Raw genomic sequence first — 22291 nt, 5'->3', positions numbered from 1 at the left:
AAGGATGAGCTGGGTGAATTAGAGTTAAAATACCAAAGAAAAATACTTTGGTTTCCTACCTGCTTTTCTTTCAAGTGGAGTGACTGTGAGGTATTTAATGAGCTTTTTGCTCTCACAAGTGCAGGAAATGTTATGAGTATCTTCAACATTGCCATTGTGAAGTGAAGGAGAAAAAGTAAACAGTAAATGTATAAATAACCTGTGGTAAACATTATTTGGGTTTGTAGCTCTTTCTGTGTGTGTCTTGCTGGTTTGCAAGTCAAAGGTGCCCAAAGAGAGATTTGCATTGATAATTTTTGCAGGAGAGAGGGTTTGTCAGGGCTGGACACCCTGAGCCCTGCAAGCAAGCACTGACACTTCTGAAGGTTTAAATCTTCTGTAGCTCCTGGGAAGCTCTAGATTCCCCAGCTTTCAAAGAAATGCTCTTTTCAGACAACAACACACCAAAGCAATTAGTACAGGCTTTTGGGAAAACATTTATCTCTTAAAGTAAAACAAACAAACACATAACTCTGGGGTTATTTGAAAATAAAAGATGTAGCCATGAAATATATTCTTCCTAATGTACTCCAAGCTGGATTTACAGAACAGCTGCTCCCTCAGAGATGCTTTGATGTCCTTGCTGGAGTTGCTGCTGCTTTGCTCCAGTGAAGCACCTCCAGTCGTGGTAAAGCCTGGAGAGGCTGCCTGGAACAGAGGCTAGACAGTGTTAAAAGAATAAAATAGGGATTTATTTGTCGCTATGGTATTTTCTAAAAATCCTTTCGCCAGGATTTCTTCCCCTGGGAAGCTGAGAAGCCTCAGAAAAGAATGAAAACAATAATTTATCTCATTACTTGGGAATGTGGCCTGGAGATCATTTACCAACAGGTGCATCTTTGATTGGTTCCATGTGAATTGTTTTTATTTAATGACCAATCACCATTAGCTGTGTCAGACTCTGAGGAATCAGTCACGAGCTTTCATGATCATTCTTGTTTAGCCTTCTCATCTATCCTTTCTCTTTCTTTAGTGTAGTTTTAGTATAGTATTTCTTTTAATAAAATATCATAAAATAATAACTCATCCTTCTGAGAACATGAGACAGATGCTCATCTCTCACCTGGTCCTGAGAACCTCACAACACCACATTTATTAAAAGGCTTTCAGAGGATACACCTGGGGCAGTACAAGAGCCCAGCCAGGGCTACACCCAAGATAGACCCCAGGACACAAGTTTTCACACTTTTATAAGTTTTGGTCCATTTTGGTATTGAGGTTAATTGTCCAATTACAGCTCCACGTTGTGAAGCCCCATCCTCCCAGATTGCTCTCCTCAATTTGCTGTTTATACTTTCTGGGCCTGAAACAACCCAAAAGCTCCACGGTGTTCTCAGGCTGGAAGAGGATTGTTTTGTCTGACTAAACTGTAAGGAAAACCTGCTTATCCTTTATATGAAGTTCAGAGTCACACACTAAGGCTCTACAGAATCTGGAAAATGTGAAAGGTAAAACTTAAGCTATCAATGGTCTCTGCTTGTCTTGTGAGCTTTGCAGATTCCTCTTCTGGGAATGGAAAAGCAGGTAAGGGCTCAAGTAGATACTCCTAGTGCTCCCCAGGTAGTTTTTATTCTCCCTGTTATAGTTTGCTGTTCTGTAAATTTAGGCATGTGCTCATAATATAAATACAGGCAGAATATTGGTTTTTCTGTTTCCTCAGTTAGGAATGATATGGTTTTATTGGATTGAAGATGGCAAGAGCCTGACCTGTAAGTAGTTCTAGAATTAGATAAAAGTGGAAGTTTTCCAACACTAGACACAGTTGGCTAAAAGCACTTTTCAAATGCTCTAGGTTGTAAGGGTTGATACCCTGCTTGAAGGCAGCAGGACAACAGGTGCATCATCAGATTTCTCTTTACATGATCCATTGTCAGATGCATTTCTAGCCTAGGACATTCTCTCTCCAAGAATACCCTTTGAAGAGAGAGCAAGCACAGACTGGGTAACACCAGCTAAGCTTTTCTAGTCTAGACTAATTGTGAGTGGAAAGGGCTCTCAGATAAATCCCAGTTTGCTTTCCCAGCAACAAAACTGCCAATACAGTTGTGGACAAGTGGGTATTTTAATAGATACATTTTAACCCAGCTGCACAGTGGCAATGGTGTTGGTTCTGATCAAACTGCACACTGGGTTATGGGGGTTCATCTGCCCACAGTGGGTGCTTTGCTCCCTGCTGCTGTTCCCCAGTGCAGTGTGTAGAGCGTGTGGGCTGTGGAATAGTCAAACTGCTGCTCTTGTGGCATTGCAGCAGCTCAGGCATTGGCAAATGCTCTATTCTTCTCTCAGTCTGCTTGTAAAATAACTGTTTTCCAATTATAAATAGAATGTTGTCTGATATTTGCCCTCCATCAGAGCATTTATGCCCCAGTATTTCCTTTGTAAGATGCCACTTTTGTATCTACTGATGGCAACAAATACCCTTCCCACATCTCCTCCCCGCCCTGCAGAGATTTGTTTCCTTGGAAGTGATTCTATACCAAAAATAAAAGTACACTGTTCATCAGTGTACTTCTTTCTCCCTTTACTCTCTGAACTAAAGTCTCTTGTTCACTTTTATTGTTCTTTAAGAGAAACATATCCATGAAGGGAGTTTCTTCTCTGTCTTGAGGCCTGGCTCACACAGGTTTTCATGGAGAAGGCAGCTAACAGTTTCCCATGAAAAAATGACCTATCAGCTTTGATTTATCTGCAGCGTGCTGACCACTTTCCATTATTAGATTATCATCTTGCTACCTGGAGGAGGCTTGTAAGGCATATAAATATAATGGTGATAAGATCTGCAAACTGTGAGCTGGAGGAGAGGTTCATCAGGAAATGCATTAGCTCTCTTTGGTAATGATTGTTTTGAGATACATGCTGGGTTTCTAAGGAAAGGGAAGGATGAAATCCACTTTGAACTGTAACCCTAGTAGGTGCTCCTGGAATAGTTACTGTACAAATGCTGCAGAGAGTTATCTTGGGAAAAGGATGGGAATGAAAACGTGGTTTTGATTCTTTTACACTGTGTGTGAAGCGTTTGGCCTGAGGGACCTTTGTGTTCTCTTGTTGACTGTCTGGTGTTGACATTCCTCTACTCTGAGAACCCTTGGCTTCCCTGTGTTTTGCTAGATTATTTTAATGTTTTTCCTGAGTTGTTAAAGGTGGTAGCCCATACTTTACAAATCCTGCAGGACTATTTAAAATGTCTCTTTAACCAGCTCACACTCTGGTAAATGCTCCAAAGCTTCTGCTCAGGTGTGCATGGTGCACCTGATCCTTCAGGTTATTCCTGAACTGGTTCAGGCAGTGCAGAGTGCATTAGCATCCAGGGAGGAGGTGATTTTCCCTGCAGGCATCCTGCCCCTGTGGGGTGGCAGCAGTGGCTCATGCTCAGCTTCTTGTGGGACCTGTGTTTAACAGCACCACTGAATCCTGCCCTGGGTGTGGCAGCCACTGTTATTGTCACCTGCCCCATGGAAACAGCTGAACTTGGTGTGACTCAGGCTCCTTCCTGGTGACCTTCCCATGTTAACAGAAGTTGTTCTCTGTTTTAACATAGTCTCCTGAGGACCTGTCCTCCTGTTACCAGGATGCTCTTAACATTTCAGGAAGAATTTCTGATTTGGCTGCTTTTACTGTCTTTTTTTTTTTCATTCTTTCACCTTTAGGAGGCCAGACAGGCTCTCCTGAACTTCTGTTTTGAAACACATGAGTTACTAATTGAGAGAATTGATGATTCTTCAACTCTGTTAAAAATTCAAATGCCACCTTGAGGTCTTGCTATCACAGCACTAGATATATCCCTTTAGATGAGCAAAAGGGGATGGTCTTAACCCTCTCCCTTCTCTCAGAAAGGCCCAACAGATGTTCTTGAAAGGTGTAGTAAATATTGTTGGAAAGGCATCTTCATATTCAGTCTGTCTTTGCTATAAATTAAACCCCTTCTTTGTTAGAACCCCTTCTCCTTGGCTGCTTGGCCCAGGAGAGCTGATCTTCCCCTCCACTGCATAGATCTTTTTGTGTCTCCTGTTTTTTACTGAACAGCCCATCCAGCTTTCCCTGGTGCTACCATTTTCAGGCTGTTTTTCAAACTATAATAATTTATGTTTTTCTTCTTTGGAAGCCCTTCTACTTAGTGGAGAATTATTTTTTTAAAATGTAGAATCTGTAAGTCGTGTTTTAACCAAGGCAGGAGCTGGGGCTCGCTCCCCCCTGGCAGGATGTGGAGAGAATTGGAGGAGTAAAAGTGAGAAAACTTGTGGGTTGAGATGAAAACAGTTTAATAAGTGCAGCAAAAGTCACACACAGAGGCAAAGCAAAGCAGGGAGTTGATTCCCCACTCCCATGGCAGGCAGGTGCTCAGCCATCCCTGACAGCAGGGCTCCATCACAGGGAGCAGTGCCTGGGGAGGACAAACACCACCACTCCAAACATCCCCATCTTCCTCCTTCTCCCCCAGCTTTGTGTGATGATCATGGCACCATCTGCTGTGGAGTATTCCCTCAGCTCAGCTGGGGTCAGCTGTCCTGGCTGTGTCCCCTCCCATTCCTGGTATCCCCCTGGCTTCCTGGCAGGGCTGAGGAGCAGAGCAGGCCTTGGCTCTCTGTGAGCACCACTCAGCAGTAACAAAAACACCCTGGGTTACCAGCCCAGATCCAAACCACAGCCCCACACCAGCTCCTGTCAGAAAATTAACTCTGTCCCAGCCAGACCCAGCACACTGTCATGGGAGAGTTATTAAGTAGCCCCTGAGTTAATCTGTGGGCAGTAACCTGCTGCTGTTTACAAGTCAAACCTGAGGCTGATTTATTTTCTGTGCCTTTCAGGCTCACTGCATTGCACAGCTCTGTAATCCAGGCTGTTCAGGGCAATGCTAATCCTTCTCTTTCTCTTTTCTGTCCCTAATCTCAGCTTGCTATGAAAGACTCCCAAGTTTCAGATACCTTATCCCGTAAAGACCTTGATTTGATAATGTGCAGTTTCTTTTTCACCCCCCATTTCTCCTGTTTATTCACTACCCATTTTCCCCCTGCAGGTACTTCCCTGAAGTATTCATTTAAATATATTCCTTGCTTTAATTTCCCACTGCACTTGTTTAGGCCTGATTGACAAACCATGAGAACCCTCCCTGCAGGTGCTGGGGGTGTCAGTCTGTCCTGTCCTGCACTGGCAGTTCTTTCCTGCTGTATATGTGAGCACCTGGCATTTCCTTTCAAAACAGAGAAAGGCTTCAGAGTGAAACAGGAAGAAAATGTGTTCAGTGCCACCTTTCTGACATGGGCTCCATCGTAATTCATATCTTGCTACAGCTTCCATATCTTCCTGACAGTTTCCAAGAGTAATTTATTTTTTTTTCTTTGTTGTATAGTTATCTCTATTCTTGTCTAGTGATCACTCTGGGAAATCAGGTGAGAGGTTGTCTTCAGCCTTCTCAGTTGTTGAGCTATTCCTTCCCAGAAAAGATCTATAGAAGACTTTGTGATTTGGTGCCTTATTATAGCTACTAGGACTTTAAATAAATGTATAATTCTAACTTTAAATCTGTGGATAATAACTTAGATGCATAGTAACACTGAACACTTAAATCCATAATCCCATTTTACTGATACCTGGAATGGAGGTGGGATGTTGAGGTTCATCTTGTCCCACCCCATGGGGTTGTCACAGCCTTAACTCACATTTGCTGGAGATTCAGAGACTGTTTTAGTCCTTATTTACCATATTTACCATATTTATTCTTTTAGTGGCAGTGCTGCCTTTCCTCTGGGTGTTGAGCTGAGCTGCTGATAGGGCTGACATCATTGTCACCCTGTGGCCAGTGGCAGATGTGACAGCTCCGTGTGCTCCCTCTGCTGTCACCAGCTGCCTTCTCAGCTCAAGCACAGCTTCTTCCTGAAGCCTCAATAACGGGTAAAACTGAATCATGTGGTTTGTAATTCTGAGTGATTATTGTTAAATAGCCCCTGGTTTTGCCCAAAGTGAATGGTGTGTTAGGAGTTCAAGTCAGGGTGGTGGGACAGCACAAACACCATCAGCTGCAATTTTCACTTTTTATTTACATGAGAAATTGGGAGCATTATAGATTTGCCTCCCAGCTGTCTGTCCTCCAAAGTGCAAAAATCTACTTTAAAAACAAACTTAATAATGCATTGTTAGATAGATCTGCAAAGCCATTAAAGGGGTGTTATTTTTGTACCCTGCCTAGGCAGACATGGTGTTTTCCTCTTTGTTTGCAATTGCCTTTACTGTAAGACATTTTCATTTTTTTCTGCAAAAAGCAGGAATGAAACCCTTTGGAAACTGGACACACTCTTTGAAAGTGTGGAGTTTACCCAAAGTGTGAGTGGGGAGGAAGAATCTTAGGATGTTATTTATTAAACCAAGCTGTATTTCTTCTTAAAGTGCTGGTGTTGCTTCTTTTAACTAAGTCTAAGCCCATTTCTATCAAATAACTGTGTGTAATGCATGTGGAGTAATTAGGTGTTCCTTCCTAGTGATGGGAAGACATGTGTCTAAAATAAACTGAGCAGAATTTTTGAATTAAAATGAAGTAATAATATTAAGTTATTATTAGTAATCTTTATTAAAACATCTTTAATTTCTTTTAACATTCATGTAATAGGATCTGATTTACTGGGAGTGGCATTTAATTAATTTAATTCAATTTAGAGAGTTAACTCTATTACATATTAGTACAGAAAATTACCTCTGAACAGTCATTTCTCACTGGTGACATGCAATAAGTTAATTTAGCTCAGAGTTCGTTTGGGTGCATTGTGACTTCTTGGTGAAAGTTGCTATGGTGACACAGGGCTGTCACTGGGACAACAACCCTGCTGGAAACATGGGATGGATCCTCTGGCCTTGTTCTTCCTGCTCCATGTGGGTGCTGAAATCTGAGGAAGAGCTTTCCTGGGCACTGCTCACTGAAGGGCTGGGCTGTCCTGCAGGATGTGCTCAGCGAATGAACTCACTTGGAGTTTCTTTGGTTCCGCCTCATCTGCAGGGGAATGACTGCTGAGCCCCCATCAGCTTTTAGTCTGCTTTTCTTTAAGAAATTTTCCTGAGGAACCTGAGTAGGAGAAGGTGTGTAAACTGCTGGAAGTGCTTTGTTCACGTTTCTGAATAACTGAAGTCCTGTTTCTCATATATGGCATTAATGCACAATGGCACTGGAGACATAAAAACCAATCTGTTCAGCTATAACTGAATTAATGAAGAGTTTGCTTCAGATTCAGTGCTGAATTAGAGAGGAAGAGTTTGTTTCTGACTCTCCAGGTCAGGTAGATAAGCTCAGAGTTCCAAACAAAAACCTTCCAGGGAAGAGGCCAGCATTGAGAAGCTCATTCAGAAAAACACTACTGCATATGAAATGTCATGTTTAGATTTAGAAGGAAATAAGTAGTAGAAGTATTAAAAGAACTGAAATATATTTTAAAGTTCAGTGTATTTTCTTCCTCCCCCACCATTGCACATCTGTATACAGACTTAAACACTCATTTGTTTGCTTTATCTCTAGAGCATGACTTTGATTTAATTGGCTTCAGCTGAGTAAGGGATCACTCTTCATTTTGGGCTTCAAGTTCTTCCCAGCTGCTCCTTTCTGAAGGCAAAAATGACATTTTCATGTCTTTCAAATGCAAGAAACTGCATCCAAAAAAAGGATGTAGAGCCCCAAACAGGTTTTTATGAAAAAAAAAAATCTGTGAAATTTTATTAATATGATCCCCTAAAGTGACGATGTTGTCCCTATGGGTTCTGTATGTTAAAGACCTACTTGCTGAAAGCAGTGTTTTTCAAAATAATTTTGTATTCAGTTATCCTAGTAGGGACACAAGACTTTAACAGTAAGGCCAAAATATTTTAGGTTTACCTTTCATTGAATTGGCTCCATGCACAATTTCTCAGGATGATGCTACCTGAAACTTGAAATAAATCCACGCTGCCCAGGAGTGGGGGAAGCTGGTCCATGCTGGACACTTTTGGCTCTGCTTCAGTTTTCCCTGCTGACTGATTTAAAATGATAGCTCAGATAACTCTACACTATCTTTAGAGCTGTAGTATAAACATATTAAGTTTTCTTTTGAGATACAATGTGAACTGGAAGGGTTATGCCAAAATTACAGAGGCCTGTTACTGGTTGCTCACAGAATTGTTGCTATTTTAGTGTCACACATAAAATATTCATTTGGTACCATAAATGCCCATGACAGGAGGGCTGAGGCTTAGTGTTTGCACAGCCTTTAGTCAGTGTGACAAGTGTGCCCAGTCCCATGGTTCCAGCAGCACAGGCAGTGTCAGGCAACATTACACTTCCCATCTGAGCAGCAGCCCTGTCATCTGCAGGCAGTCACAGCCTGCTTCCATGGGCATGTCTGAAAGGAATTAAATATCACTGCAGCCTGCTCCCCCAAAACAGAAATCAAATACTTGGAGGAGCTGCATTTCTGGTTTCCAGGAGAAAAATGTGCCTGTGTGTAGTGATGTGATGTGTCTGGGCTGTTGGGCCCAGGGCATGTCCACACTCCCCAGGCCTGGGGCTCCCTGGACACTGATTTGGGGCACAAAAAGTCACACAGGCTGCCTGCACACCTGGCAGCTCAGAGGTGTCCTGCACTCGTTGATCTCCCTATCCACGTTAGGATGTTGATCCATAAATACACACTGGTGATTTCCAGGCATTCCAGAAAGTACCCAGGGAGTCCTTACCTTCTTTCCAGCTCCAATGTCAAAGTGGAAAAAGAGGTGGTGTACCTGCTGACCTGCTGTAGCATGAGTGTTTAGTATTCCCTGTTGTCCTGGGTGGGATGGCAGCACTGGCTGTGCCCTGGGACACTCTGAAACTCCAGGAGCATCCACCCTGCATGGACAGATCGTGGGTACAGCACACATTCCAGGTGGGATAGAATCTGTGCACTGTGTGCCAGTGCTGAGTGATCTCTAGAAAACAACCCCAGCAGATGATGGGGATGTGGGGTATGGGGTACCCAGCCACATCTGTATGAAACTGGAAGCGTTTTCACTCAGATTCACTCTTCAAGCCCCAGCTGAAGTATGGGCTGTATGTGGAGATCCATCATGGTTCAAGGGGAAGGAAATTTCAGGCTCTTGTAGTCAGTAAATCAGAGAATATTGAGGCTATCCTCATTTTCAATTTCTTATAAATGTATTATTTACTGGGATTTTCCATATTAATTTGTTTGTGTAGTTTTAACAATTTGGTTTCTGCTGTAAAGAATATTTGCTCCTCAGTCTGTGCCTGGAAGTGCTGTGTGGAAAGGAGGAAGAACACGTCTGGTGTGATGGCTGTGCCATTTGTAAATTTGCTTTTAAAAAATTGTTTTGCAAATGAAAACTGTGTAAAACATTGTCTAATGAGATTAAATGCACACAGTCAGTTTAAAATTAAAAGATTCACTTCCTGGGTCTGCCCAGACTTCTTATGTGACACTGTATGAAGTTATTTAATCTGTTATTATATGCTTGAATTTTCCCACTGGCACTTGCAGTGATGATAGTGTTGGTTTTGTGTAATTTAACTTTCAGCTGTTTCCTGTCTTCTCTGACTCTTTTATTGTGTAGTTCCTGCTGGGGGTACCTTGCCTGGAGCAGCTCTGAGGAGGGTTTGGAGTGAAGGGGGGAGCCCGTGGCTGGCTCCTGACATCCTTTGCTGTGTTCCTGAATTGTAGGGATTGTGTTTGGGATTGTGTTTGGGATTGTGTTTGGGATGCTCTCATGTCCTGTTGGTGGGATGGAACTTATATATTTCCCTCATGGGTCTTTATACAATTAGCTGGTGGAGTTCAGATGTTCCTGAATACTCTGGGAAGGAATACAAGATATGAATTCTCTGTGAAGAGCTCTGAACAGTCTATAGGAAAGTGTTATAAAACCTGAAAATATCCTGCCAGCATTTCTAACCACTTGTTGAGAATCCTTCTCTTGATTCTGAGCTGCCCTCTCACTTAAATTTTACAGTAGTAATTTCCTGCACCAGTTAATTTGTCTCAGCAATGACTCTTATCTCCCTCCTGTCCATTTCAGACAGTTGTTAATGCTGTTGTTTCTTGATGTTATTAATATGGGTGATTAAAAACTTCTAATAGCTTCATTATTTTCCTTTAGAATAGCCAAGTTCTCCAGAGATGGGAGTTGGGTTTGCAGGAGTCTGAATTCCAAGTTGAATGTGTGATGATGTGTTAAAGGAAAGACTCCTGTGCTGAGGTGTCAGAGAGCAGCTTCTAGTTAGGTGAATTCATTTATTTATTTATCTGTTGCTTTTCAGGGGTAGCATTTGGGCAGGTCTGTGTGCAGAGATGTCCGTGATTAATGCTGGTATTGGAGAACTCTCACTTGAAAGGAAACAGATGAATTGTTAATTCTTGAAAGTTACCATCTGTTCTCAGTTCACATCCTGCAGGAATGCAGCTCTGTGAATTTAACTGTTTAACCACAGTCCTGGTTCCTAGCTTGGGCTGCTGAGTTTGAGGCCTGGTGTGTGCAGTCCAATTTGTGCTCATCAATTAGCTGATGGCAAACCCCATGTGTGTGCACTCAGAGCTTTCAATAAACATGAGAGAGTTTGGCTTGCAGTGGGAGAGCATCATATTTACTTTGGATTATCAATCTATTGTTGATGACAACCTATCAACCTAATTAGCTGTACCATTTTTAATGGCACAGCTAATTAATTGTGAATTTAAAATTAAAATTATAATCAGTGCTAACATGGAGGAAAGCAGTGAGGCAGATATTAAAACTGTTAAAAGTATAAGTATTCTTCACAAGATTGCTGCATGTGACACCAACCTGAATAATGTAGAATAGGACTGAAAAAAACCTTAAAAATACATGTTGAGTCACCCAAAACAGGTTTTGTATCTTTCTGTCAAAAGATGTATTTGTCACCATCTCTGCTGACAGATCTGAAAGAAAAAATGTAGATGCTGTTCCAGAAAGGGAAACAAAATCCTGTGTCTGAGCTCTGAAGTACTCAAGAATCTGTGTTTTTGTTAGGAACTTGTCCAGCTCTTAAGAAAAAAGTTCAGTTTGTGAATAGAGTTGGGCTCTGACCCTTTGCTGCACAGAAGTTCTGCCTTAGGGTGGGCTGTGCTGGGCTTACACAGAGGATTCCCTGTGGTGGTGAAGGGATAAAATGTCACTCAGGACTGATACCATTTCAAATTTACATTAATCTACAACAAAATGGAGAGGATCTGCAAGTAGGGCTAGTGAAGAACGACCACATCTGAAACTTATTTAAAAACCAGCAGAAGCTGGGGAGAGTGCTGTGACTATCAACCTGAGAGGAAAAGGATTTCTTTGTCATGGCTGAGGGAAGTGGGAGAACTGAGTAAGATGGATTTGGAGCTCTGTTTTACATGTAGAGTGGTAGAAAATGTGCTCTAAAGGTTCTTGAGAGGTCTTTTATTCCATCCTCTTGCCCTGAGACAAGATCACCAAACCTGTATCATGTCTGCAGATAATCCTTAATCATCCTTATTGTTGGAAATGTAAGTCTAAATCTCCTTGACTGCCATTTCAACCCAGCAAGTCTTGTCTTATTCACTGTGGGGTGGAGCAAATTATTTCCTCCCCTTTGTATTTTTTTAAATTTCTGTACCCAGTGTCTTGTAGACTGACTACTCCCTTACCTCTGCCTGCTGTGGTAGGTCCCTTTTCCAGATTCCCATTTCCTTTGTGCCCTTTCCAGGTGGTCCAGCTCTTATCTGGAAGAGCTGTGGGTACAGCCAGGGAATGCTTTGTGATGCCAGGCTTGCTGGGTGTTTATCCCATTCCACCAACTGGCTTTTTACAATCTCCTTATTATCTTTTCCTCCTCTTTGGTTTATGATCTGCTAAAACATTGCTTCTTTTTCTGCAGAACTGCTGTGGGGTGAGTTGTTTGCTGTTCTGCATTTAATTCCCCCTGCTAATGATGTGATTCTCCTTACTGAATTGTAGTAGTTTTGTCACATCTCTTCTCCAGTTCCTCACTGCTGAGCTCTGATCCTGTCACACAGCGATCTGACCACCCCCACCTTCCTTCTCCCATCTTGGTGTCATTTGCAGATTTAATAAGGATATTCTCCAGTCCATCATCCAGCTGTTAAGGAAATATTGAACAGCGTAGGCTTGGATCAGGTCCCTGTGGAATCTCTTCTGAAACATATTCTGTTTTGACAGCAAGCCATTGATTCTCCCAGAGAACATTTCAACCAATTTCACATTTTGCTCACATTTCCCCACTTTGCTTATGACAATATCAAGTAAGAATGTCATTTCAGCAGCCATTACATAGTTAAGATACATAGAGCAAGCTTTGGCTGGTGGGACCTGGGTGGGAAATGTGAGCAAACAGACAGGACTTGTTTGAACTGGGGCGAATGACAGGGTCTGAGGGGTGGGAGGAACAAAGCAGTGTCTGGTGTCAGCTGGATTTGTGTATACATTGCTTTAGAGTCAGAGTGGAGGTGGAGAACTGAAGTCCTCAGTGCTTCTCTATTTCATACCTTTGCATAAAACCAGCAGTTCAGAACATAAGACCTTCTATTGTTGAGAAATTCCAATAACTTATTTAGAAGTTTTCCATGAACTTTGCAGCTTTCTGTTAATTCCTACTCTGACTTCCAGTTGCCTGACCAAAAAAAAAAAAAAAATCTAGTTCTTTGTAGAAGGTCCAAGTTGGTAGAATGAGAAGTCTGACAGGAGAAGTGGGTTTTAGATGAGATTTTCAAACTGGGGTGGTGAAAGACTAAGGAAGGAAATGTTATAAAGGGCAAGAGAAGAAAGTAGAGAGGAAACGTCTGGGAGAGGAAGCAGAAGAAGCTGCACCATGGTCAGCTGTGAGGGGGGAAATGAAGTTAAATCAGGAAAAGACTTTATTTGTTCTGGGTATTATTTAAATGATATCATCAGGAATTGGCCCAAGGTCAAGGCATTTCTTTAAATAAATGGTGACAAAGTTCTGAAGCCACAATAACTCATGTATTTTTACTTTTATAATTCAATGTGGGCTATGATGTCAAACAGCAGCTTCTGGTTACATTATTAAAGCTATTATAAGTTTTGGGATTATCTTGACCTTAGACTGCAGTTTTTTTCTCCCCAGAAGTTCATGATTTTGGGGAAAGGGATGATCCAGGCAGAAAATGTGGCATTTTATGTGTAAATACATTAGAAGTGGGTTTTATGCAATAGTTGTGAGCACCTTTGCTGTTGCCAGCAGATGTCACTGTGGATAGCAAATCCCAGCACTTAGGAGACAAAGGAGGTAATTTGCTAAATGAAAATTCAGCCTTTGAAAGTAGAATGTTGGGGGGGGGAGGCAAGAATATTTTTCCAGCAACAGACTTCTGTGAGCAAATAAAAATGGGTTTCTCACTAATGAGGACTTGTGGTTTTGCCCACTCTAATGCTGTGTTTGGTGGCTGCCTTCACCCGACTTGGGTAAGTTCCTGGTGCTCTGTGTGACCTCGAGGGGGGTGTCTGTGGGATTGTGCTGCTGCTCAGCTTTATTTGGAAAGCCAGATAAAGTGTTTGGAGGGAGGTTAAAGCAGCAGTGATGTGCTGCAGTGTGTGTGTGTGTGTGTGCAGGGAACTGGCCGTGGAGGAAGTGGCTTCATTAAGGTTGATTTGGAGGGGGGAGCAAGATGAGGAAAAAAATTGCCCAAATGATTGGCTGGGAGAATAGCTCTGAATTATGGGATCCATCTGTTTCCTGTAATGAATTCATAAACCCATCAAACAATGACCTGAACGAATTGCTGAAGGAAAAAAATAATACACTGGCATGATATGTTTAACGCAGTGAGGCATTGGCATTGTATAATCAAAAATTCTCCTCACATCCAGCACTTTGTAATGGAGCTGCTGTGTTTAATAGAAGCTGTAAATAAATCCTGTCACAGTAGCAGCCAAGAATGCATTTCTGGGTTTAACTGTTTCTCTTCTGGAATGTCTGGTCCTCGAAGGCTTTAGAAATGCAAGTTTTATAGAGCTGGAGTGGGGGATTCTGAAATACAGAGAAATGTTAATGAGGTGAATGAAAGGAAAAAGCTGCCATAAATCAGTATTATGTGGCTTAACCAGTTTCTTTCATTTATGCATGTTCTTTCCTTATGTCATAGAAATGTACTTAAAAGCTATTGTTGTAATTGAAATCTGTTAGACTGATCCTATTCATTATATTAATAAAATCCACCTACAATTGCTCGTAACACTTTTTTATGCAGTTGGGATTCCCGAGATTGTAATCATCAAAAAGCATATGGAGTAATTATTGGATTTGTTTGGGTAAAATTGGATTAAGAAGTTTAGATACCATTAAGTACTGATAATTATTACAAGCAAGCTGATTGTTTAGTGTGTGTACAGCTCGGAATGGAGAGTAAGCAGATACCCATCACAAACATCTTAAAAGCAAGCAATCTCAAGGCTTTCATTTTATGCCTTTAATTGTATTTTTACAAGAGCCTTTCCACTTAAATGTTTTGCTTTAGCTCTTTAATCACGTGCTGGTTATGAAAATCACTGACTGTTAAATCCTTTCCCCCACACGATTTAAACCACATTTTTCACGTTCAGGCAAATTTAGCCATAAAATGGCTAAATTCTGTGTTTTAGTTCCTGCCTTTCCAGCAGCTGCCCACATGCCATTAGCAGTGACAGTGGATTCCTTGCAGGTGGAAGGGAGGGCAGGCTGTTCCTGGGGCTGCCAGGGCTCTCTGTGGGTTGGCAGCTCTGCCCTTGTGCCCACAGTGGGGAAAGCCCTTTGTGGGTGCTATAAGGGGCACCCATCATCTCAGGGTGCAGCTCTGCAGGGAGGGGATGGCTCAAGGCTTCAGGAAGATGCTGTTATTGCCAATATCACACAGCAATTCACAATTAGGACAGCCGGGCAGACACTTGGAACATTTGGTATTTCTCACAGTGCATATCAAGTGAAAATTGCTGGTTAAACATTGCTGAGGATGGCTTTTAGAACACAGTCATATTGTCTTTGTAATGTGTATTCTCTAAGTATTGTTGCTGTGTTTGAAGTCTAAATTCCAGCCTTGTATGAAGCTTGAATTCAGGGCTCAAGCTTATTCGTGTGATGTTGTTCACTCTTCTTGCTTTATTCCCTGTCATTTTGTAATTAAACAGTTCTTTTCCAGCTACCATGATTTGTAGACATAGTATTCTTGCAAGAGCTTCCATTTAAGTACTCTTTAAAGAGATTTTGATGTACAGAATAAAAATTACTTTGCTGTGTTGATTAGAGAAAAAACAGTAGCATGAATATGCAGAAATATTTTACTTCTAAAGCATGGTGATATTTTGATTTTCTTTGTTCTTTTCTCTCATCTGTGATTCAGATATGTAGAGGGAACATTGTCTCAAACACTGGGAAAATGGGTTTCTCTGGCCTCACCTTTGTGATGAAACACCTTTGTTTACATTAAAGTGAAAAGTGTTGTCTATTCTATGATTTGCATTAGTGATTAAAAAAAAATATATCCATATGCACACCTCTTTGGAAGTATCAGATATGATTTATATATACACAATATTGAGAATATAATGCTTTCTAAAAAGCTGCCTGTCTTGTTCTCTAAAATATGCTTCCAGTTAATTAATATTCCTCATGAAAATCTTGGGGCCAGACAAATCCCAGCTCTGCTGGCATCGTGCCAGTGAGTGGTTTCCATTCTCTTGTCCTTTTCCTCCTCTTCCCTGGCATTCCCTCTCAGCTGCTGGCACCAGGGGGTGTGTCCCTGCTCTGTCAGCCGAGCTGGAGCAGCTCCCTGGCTGCCAGGGTGGGTTATTTTTGGTTGATCAGCCTGTGTCTGCAGTGCTCTGGGTAAACCTTGTGGTAAATGACTTTGCAGAAATCCTGAGTCCTTCAGATCTCACTGTTTGTAAATGTTTGCATCTCTGTGATGGTTGTGCTAGTAGAGGTAAAAGCATTCATTGCTGTACCAGTAGTAGCAGAAGCAATAGGAGCTAAAATAAACCCATTGCAATGAAGTCAGAGTTATTTTCTTTAATGTGAATGATCTATTTGTATTGTGGAACTAGAATAGTTTTCACATGCCTGTTGAATATGCAGATTTGGTATTTAAAAATAATTACTCTGCATACCACAATACTTTCTATCTACTTTTTAAATTTCAAAGTAAGGATAAACTGTTTGTTTCCAGAGGTGATTGTGTATTTTGAAAAGCTAAGGAAGGTTTGTTCTCTGCTGTTCACGTATTAGTGGTACTTCAAATTTTTAAATATTCTTAGAGTTTCTTTTTTGTTCAGACAGAACCACAGGTGAAATTATTTAGGCTTCCAGAACAAATAGCTTGGAGAAATGACGTGCTGATGGGTCTGTCAGACTTTTTGGCATATTTTTAGTTGGTCAAGTCCCTGCTTGTTTTGAAGCCACCCTGGGCATTCCCTTGGTGCTGATCACTGCTGCAGCTGTAGAAGTTCTTGTTTTCTAGGTGTGTCAGAGGCTGGAGAGAGGCTGACTGTGAGTTTGGAGTGGCTGTGGCAGAGTTCAAGCTACATTTGAACAGTGTTCTTGGACACAAGGTGTCACTCCTGGGGAGGGTCCTGTGCGGGGCCAACACTTGGGGGATGTTCCATGTGTGTCCCTTCCCACTCAGCACATTCTGTGACTGCATGAGCTGCAATTTTGTACTTGTTGGACATGGCTTGTGATGAGCTGGAGCAGTGCTTGGTTCTGTTCATCCCAGAAGCTCCAAGAGTTTCTCTGGGTGACCAAAGATCTCTGGCAGCTGCTGCCAGGTGAGCTGAGCCAGGGCTGCCATCCCCCAGTACCATGCCCACTCCCTCCTGCCTGTCCCAAAGGGACCTGGCACTGTTGGTCACTCATGCCAGGTGTGCAGGAACATTCCAGGGTGGCCTGGCTGGCTCACTGCAGGCTGGGTTAGTGTGGGAGGTATCACATGTATGCCTGGTGTGCAGATGTTGGTGGCTGGAATGTCCTAAGTGTTTGATACTGAGGTTTGGATAAAGACCACAAGAAAGCCAAAGTTTGTATGAGTGCTGAATAAGCTGGTGGATCAGGTCTTTTAGCTTGTTTGTTTGGGAGCTTATTAGAAGCCTGGAAATGTTTATTTTCATGGCTGTAGGCCCTGGGATTTGATGTTAATATTGGCAAGGTCACCTCCAAAAAATTGGCAAGGTCGCCCCTGGACTAAAAAGGCAGGGGGGCTCAAAGTGGGTGCAGCAGAAATGAGTGTTCTGTTCAATACTGAATTGTCTCAGCTTTCTTTTGCCCTCTCTCCTGTTTAAACCATACAGATGATTGTTTCAGTAGGGCATAAAAGCTTCCAGTACCATCACAGAAAGTAAACCTGCCCAAAAAGTAACACACTCTGCCAACTTCTTGGTGGCTGCAAACCATCATTTTACCAATTACAGTTCAAAACCAACCTGATAGCTTTTCAGATCCTAAACCAATGATGATTATTTTCTTTTGCCCTAGTGCCAGAACCTATTAAGACCAGTTTAAGCCAGCCCCAACCTGCCGGTACCGGTACCAGTACTTCCACCAGCACTCTCACCAACAGCAGCAATGGCAAGCGCGCGTCTGCCAACGGGCAGCAGCCTGCGGCGTCCCGCTACCTGCCCCGAGAGGTGCCTCCCCGCTTCCGCCAGCAGGAACAGAAGCAGCTCCTAAAGCGGGGGCAGCCACTGCCCGCCGGGGCTCTCAGTGCCCCCGGCCCGGCGCCGGGCACCGCAGCAGCAGCGGGAGCCAGCCCTCCTCCTCCTCCTCCTCCTCCTCCTCAGCAGGGAGCAGCGGCACAGCAGCATCCCGGCAAGGCGCAGCCAGGTAAGGGCGGGGCCGGGGAGCGGCTGCTGCAGCTGGGGCTGCCTCCTGCACTGCTGGGATGGGGTTAAATGCCTCTTGAAAAGTCCCGTTTTCAATGCTGTTTTTCAATTTCGTTTGAAAATTCCATTTGAAAATTTAATTTGAGAATTTCGCTTTAGAATTTTATTTTAAAATTCCATTTTAGAATTTTATTTCAAAATACCATTTTAAAATTTTGTTTTAAAATGCCATCTGGAAATTTCATCTTAAAATGCCATTTGGAAATTCCCATTTTAAAATTTTGTTTTATAATGCCATTTTAAGAATTCATTTTCAAGTTTTGTTTTAAAATGCCATTTAAAAATTTCGTTTTAAACCACCATTTTCAAATTTCATTTTAACATTCTATTTTCAAATTTCATCTTAAAATGCCATTTGAAAATTTTGTTTTAAATTGATATTGGAAAATTTTGTTTAAAAATGCCATTTGAAAATTCCGGTTTTAAAATGCCATTTTAAAATTCTGGTTTCAAAAAGGCCATTTTAAAATCCTGTTTTGAAATGCCATTTGAAAATTTTGTTTTAAAATGCCTTATGAAAATTTCATTTTAAATAGCCATTTTAAAATTCAATTTTAAAATTCCAGTTCTCACATATTACTTGTATTCTTACTTGTAATATCCTCATATTTGAGGATTACTAGTAATTCCTGGCTATATACTCGTATTCTGGCACAATGTGCCATTTCTGGCATCCACTTGGAAAAGATTTTATTGGTTGTTCACATGCTCAGAGCTGTGGGGTCTCCCTCCAGTTTGGTTTTCTTCCCCCTCGTGTTTCTTTGGTAGCTGTAATGGATCTTCAGGAAATGTAAATATTTAGTGGTGATTCTTACAGAAGCATTGGGAATTTGGGTATTCACAAGTTGTATCTGTTACTCTAATAATTGTTATGCTCCTTGAACAGCAAGTTTGTAAATAAGGAATAGTAACTTCACTTATATTCTGTGACATTTTTATCCCTTTGCTTGCTTATGCTCTCAATTATTGTTTTCACCTTAGGAAAAGAATACTTTGGGAAAAGTAGTTGAGTAGTTTAGGCCTTTTTACCACTTCAGTCTGTCCTGTGCAGGTCACAGAATGGTTTGAGTTGGAAGGGACATTAGGGAACAGCTATTTCCAGCCCCCTGCCATGGCAGGGACACCTCCCACTGCCCCAGGCTGCTCAAACCCTGTCCAGCCTGGCCTTGGACACTTCCAGGGATCCAGGGCAGCCACAGCTGCTCTGGGCACCCTGTGCCAGAGCCTCCCCACCCTCACAGGGAAGAATTTAATCCCAATATCCCATTTATTGCTGCCCTGTGCCCATGAGAAGCCATTCCCCTTGTCCTGTCCCTCCATTCCAAGTCTCCCTCCAGCTCTCCTGGAGCCCCTTCAGGTCCTGGAAGGGCTCTGAGCTCTCCCTGGAGCCTTCTCCTCTCCAGGTGAGCACCCCCAGCTCTCCCAGCCTGGCTGCAGAGCAGAGGGGCTGCAGCCCTTGGAGCATCTTTGTGGCCTCCTCTGGACTCTCTCCTGCTCTCCATCTTTCTGATGTTGGGAGCCCCAGAGCTGGTGGGCTCTCAGACAGACACACAGGCCTTTCTTTGGATGTTGGAAATTTGATGTTGAGGAGTAGGTCTCTTAGCTCACTTCATTTTCCTGAAGCTGCTGATGGGAAATAAGAGCTCTCATCAATGGTGTGAGCTTTGCAGTGGGATGAGCTCAGTGCTGCACATCCCCTTTTCCATCTCTGCTTTGTGTGGATGTCAGGCAAAGCAGGGACTGTTCTGGCATACAGTTATCCATGGCTTAACAAAGTGATCTGGGCTAAATCATAAAGGAGGGGTTTGATATCTTGACAATTAGTCATTTCTGTGTGATCTCAAGTGTTACTCATTATCACTCATTAGCACTGTCAAACATCACAAAATCTGGATCTGAACTGTCTGCAGTTTTTCCCTTTGGGCATTAGTGAATCTTTCACTATTTTTGCTGCTGAGCAGAACTACAACAGAGAAAATTCTTTGGTGTTGTCCTTAGAAGTTTTAGTTAGATAAGAGAATAATCTCTCTCTGAAATTACAGCTTCTATGGTTATTGAAATACATTTGAAAATATCACTCAGATACTCCCCAGAAACCTAAAACTGAACAGACAAAATGAAACAATTTATTATTTATTAAAGTGGTTCTTTTTTAGGAAGGGAAGAGATTCTTCTTCTGTATTTTCAAGTATTTGGCTTTGGTGAGATGGAAAGTAATCATTTCCCAGCAGTTCTCTAACTTTTCTGACAGCAATCTTCCTTGCAAATCCCAATTCACCAGGGATGGTTCTGACATTCTTGGCTTCTTCTGGATTGGGAAATGTTTGTTAACTGTCAGACTAATGCTCTGTGTCAGAGATATGTTGATTATTTTATTTCCAGAATTCTGGAACCATAGCAATCATAGCATGTTGTGAGCCGGAAGAGACCCACAAGGATCACCCAGTGCAGCCCCTGGCCCTGCTCAGACACCCCAACAAGCCCACCCTGGGCATCCCTGGCAGCCTCAGGGCTGTGCCCATTCCCTGGGGAGCCTGGGCAGCGCTCAGCACCCTCTGGGGGAGAGACCTTCCCTGAGATCCAGCCAAACCTCCCCTGGCACAGCTCCAGCTGTTCCCTCAGGTCCTAGGAGCAGAGACTGGAGCTGCCCCTCTCATCATTATTTATGTGGCACACACAGAGCAGCCAACTGCAGTGGCTCAGGCTGCCTGAGGGTCAGGAGGTTTCTTCCAGGCATCCTTGTAGATGGATCTGAAGCATCTGTGTTTGAGTTTAATGAAACAAAGGCCACTGTAAATCAGAACATAACTCATAAAAGAACTTTCCTTGTAAGAGTGTAGTATGAGCTGTCTGACTTTGATCTTGCCAGATGCATTTCTACCTTGAGGCTTTATTTTTTCCCAGTTCCTATTTTAACTTGCTGTATGTGTAGTATTGGCAACCCTCAGCAGATGTTTTACACTGTTGAATTTGTTCAGGGTTTTTTTTTTTTTCTTCTTTTATGTTACCATTGGAAAAATTCAGAGGACAGTAAAGGTCAGTAGAAATGAGAGGAAAAGGAACAGTGCAGCAGCTTTTCATCTTCATTTTATATTATTGCCCCAAACAAGTTAACCCAGATCAAACTCTTTGTAAAAGTGTTACTTAGCATCATAATCATGGAATGGTTTGGGCGGAAGTGACCTTGAAGCTCATCTCATTCCACCCCCTGCTATGGGCTGGGACACCTTCCACCAGACCAGATTGCTCCAAGCCCTGTCCAACCTAGCACCAGCATCTCACCACCTTTAGAGTGGAGAATTTCTTCTTAATATTTCACCTAAACCCACCCATCTTCAGCCTACAGCCATTCCCTGGGTCCTGTCCCTCCATCCCTTGTCCCCAGTCCCTCTCCAGCTCTCCTGGAGCCCCTTCAGGCTCTGGCCTTACTAACTCTCTTAAATAAATAATTTCTCCCTCACTTCAAACCTGAAGCTGCAATTTTAATTGCTCAGTAGCAGTTTGTCCATAGAGTCACAATTGTCCTGTTGCTCTTTACTCTGTAAAGTCAAAAAGCAAAAGGTGTCAAAGGCACCACAAGATCTGCACACTGAACAGAGCCCTTGGAACAGGATCTCAAACAGGCTAAATCCTGCCTACCTGTTGTCTGCTGACACAAGGTGGTGGTTGGAGATTCCAGGGCTGGCCTTTTGCACACAGAAAGAACTTGCTGAATTCTGGAGCTCACAAAGTTCTTTCCAGCAGGTGGAGCATCAGCTCATTTACTGATTGCAGGCACAGGAGGAAAAAAAGAAATGTCCAGCTCAGCTTATAATGACAGCAGCTCTGTGCCTGGCTGCCCTGGGAGGCCAAGGAAGGAGTATCTCTCTCCTGAGAGACCTTTGTAGCCATGAATTGCACTTATCCACAGCCTTTCTCAGTCTCTCATACAGGGTTTTGTTTTCATCTTGTCAAGCATAAAGAGCAAAGAAGTAGGAAGAGTATCCAGGGAAGGCCAAAGCCTTTTCATCTCAGCTGTTGGGATTAGAGTGACTGTTAAATTTAGGAAAAAACAGGGAATTCTGTATCCTGTAAAAATGAGAATTTTCCCAGAAATCTTCAACTGGTGTGTTTTTGTGAAAATAAAAATGAAGAATTTTAAGCAGGAGAATTCTCACTAAGAGATACTTCATCAAAAGGAAGTTTTTTGCCATCTTCCTCTTAGCATCAGTAGGAACTGTTTTCCTTTAAATGTCTGTCTCTGGCTCCCTGGGTATTTGTTTACTAAAGAGTCTTTGCAGGTAAAAGTTCTCTGGGGAAATGATGGGAAGGAACAAAACAATCAAACTTGTCCAGAAGAGTCGGTGTAGGTACCTGAGCCATGTGCAAAGAGGAATTTTGT

At 42.4% G+C, this 22291-nt stretch overlaps 1 protein-coding gene across 12 annotated transcripts in view; it reads left to right on the top strand.

Moving 5' to 3' along the window:
• The window catches only part of TNRC6C (trinucleotide repeat containing adaptor 6C), a 104455-nt gene that overhangs the window by 27573 nt on the left and 54591 nt on the right, over positions 1-22291 (top strand). For 11 of the 12 annotated variants that reach the window (XM_050981266.1, XM_050981261.1, XM_050981269.1 and 8 more), the window contains exon 4: positions 17504-17851. The exons of the other annotated variant lie outside the window; for it this stretch is intronic. In XM_050981266.1, coding sequence (XP_050837223.1) covers positions 17504-17851 — 348 coding nt within the window. The remainder of the gene's footprint in view (positions 1-17503; positions 17852-22291) is intronic. 12 annotated transcript variants of the gene reach the window in all.

The sequence above is a fragment of the Serinus canaria genome, chromosome 18 (genome assembly GCF_022539315.1).
Source record: "Serinus canaria isolate serCan28SL12 chromosome 18, serCan2020, whole genome shotgun sequence".
Lineage (NCBI taxonomy): Eukaryota > Metazoa > Chordata > Aves > Passeriformes > Fringillidae > Serinus > Serinus canaria.
The sequence above is the reverse complement of the archived record's forward strand: the minus strand, read 5'-3'. Positions and strand labels throughout refer to the sequence as shown.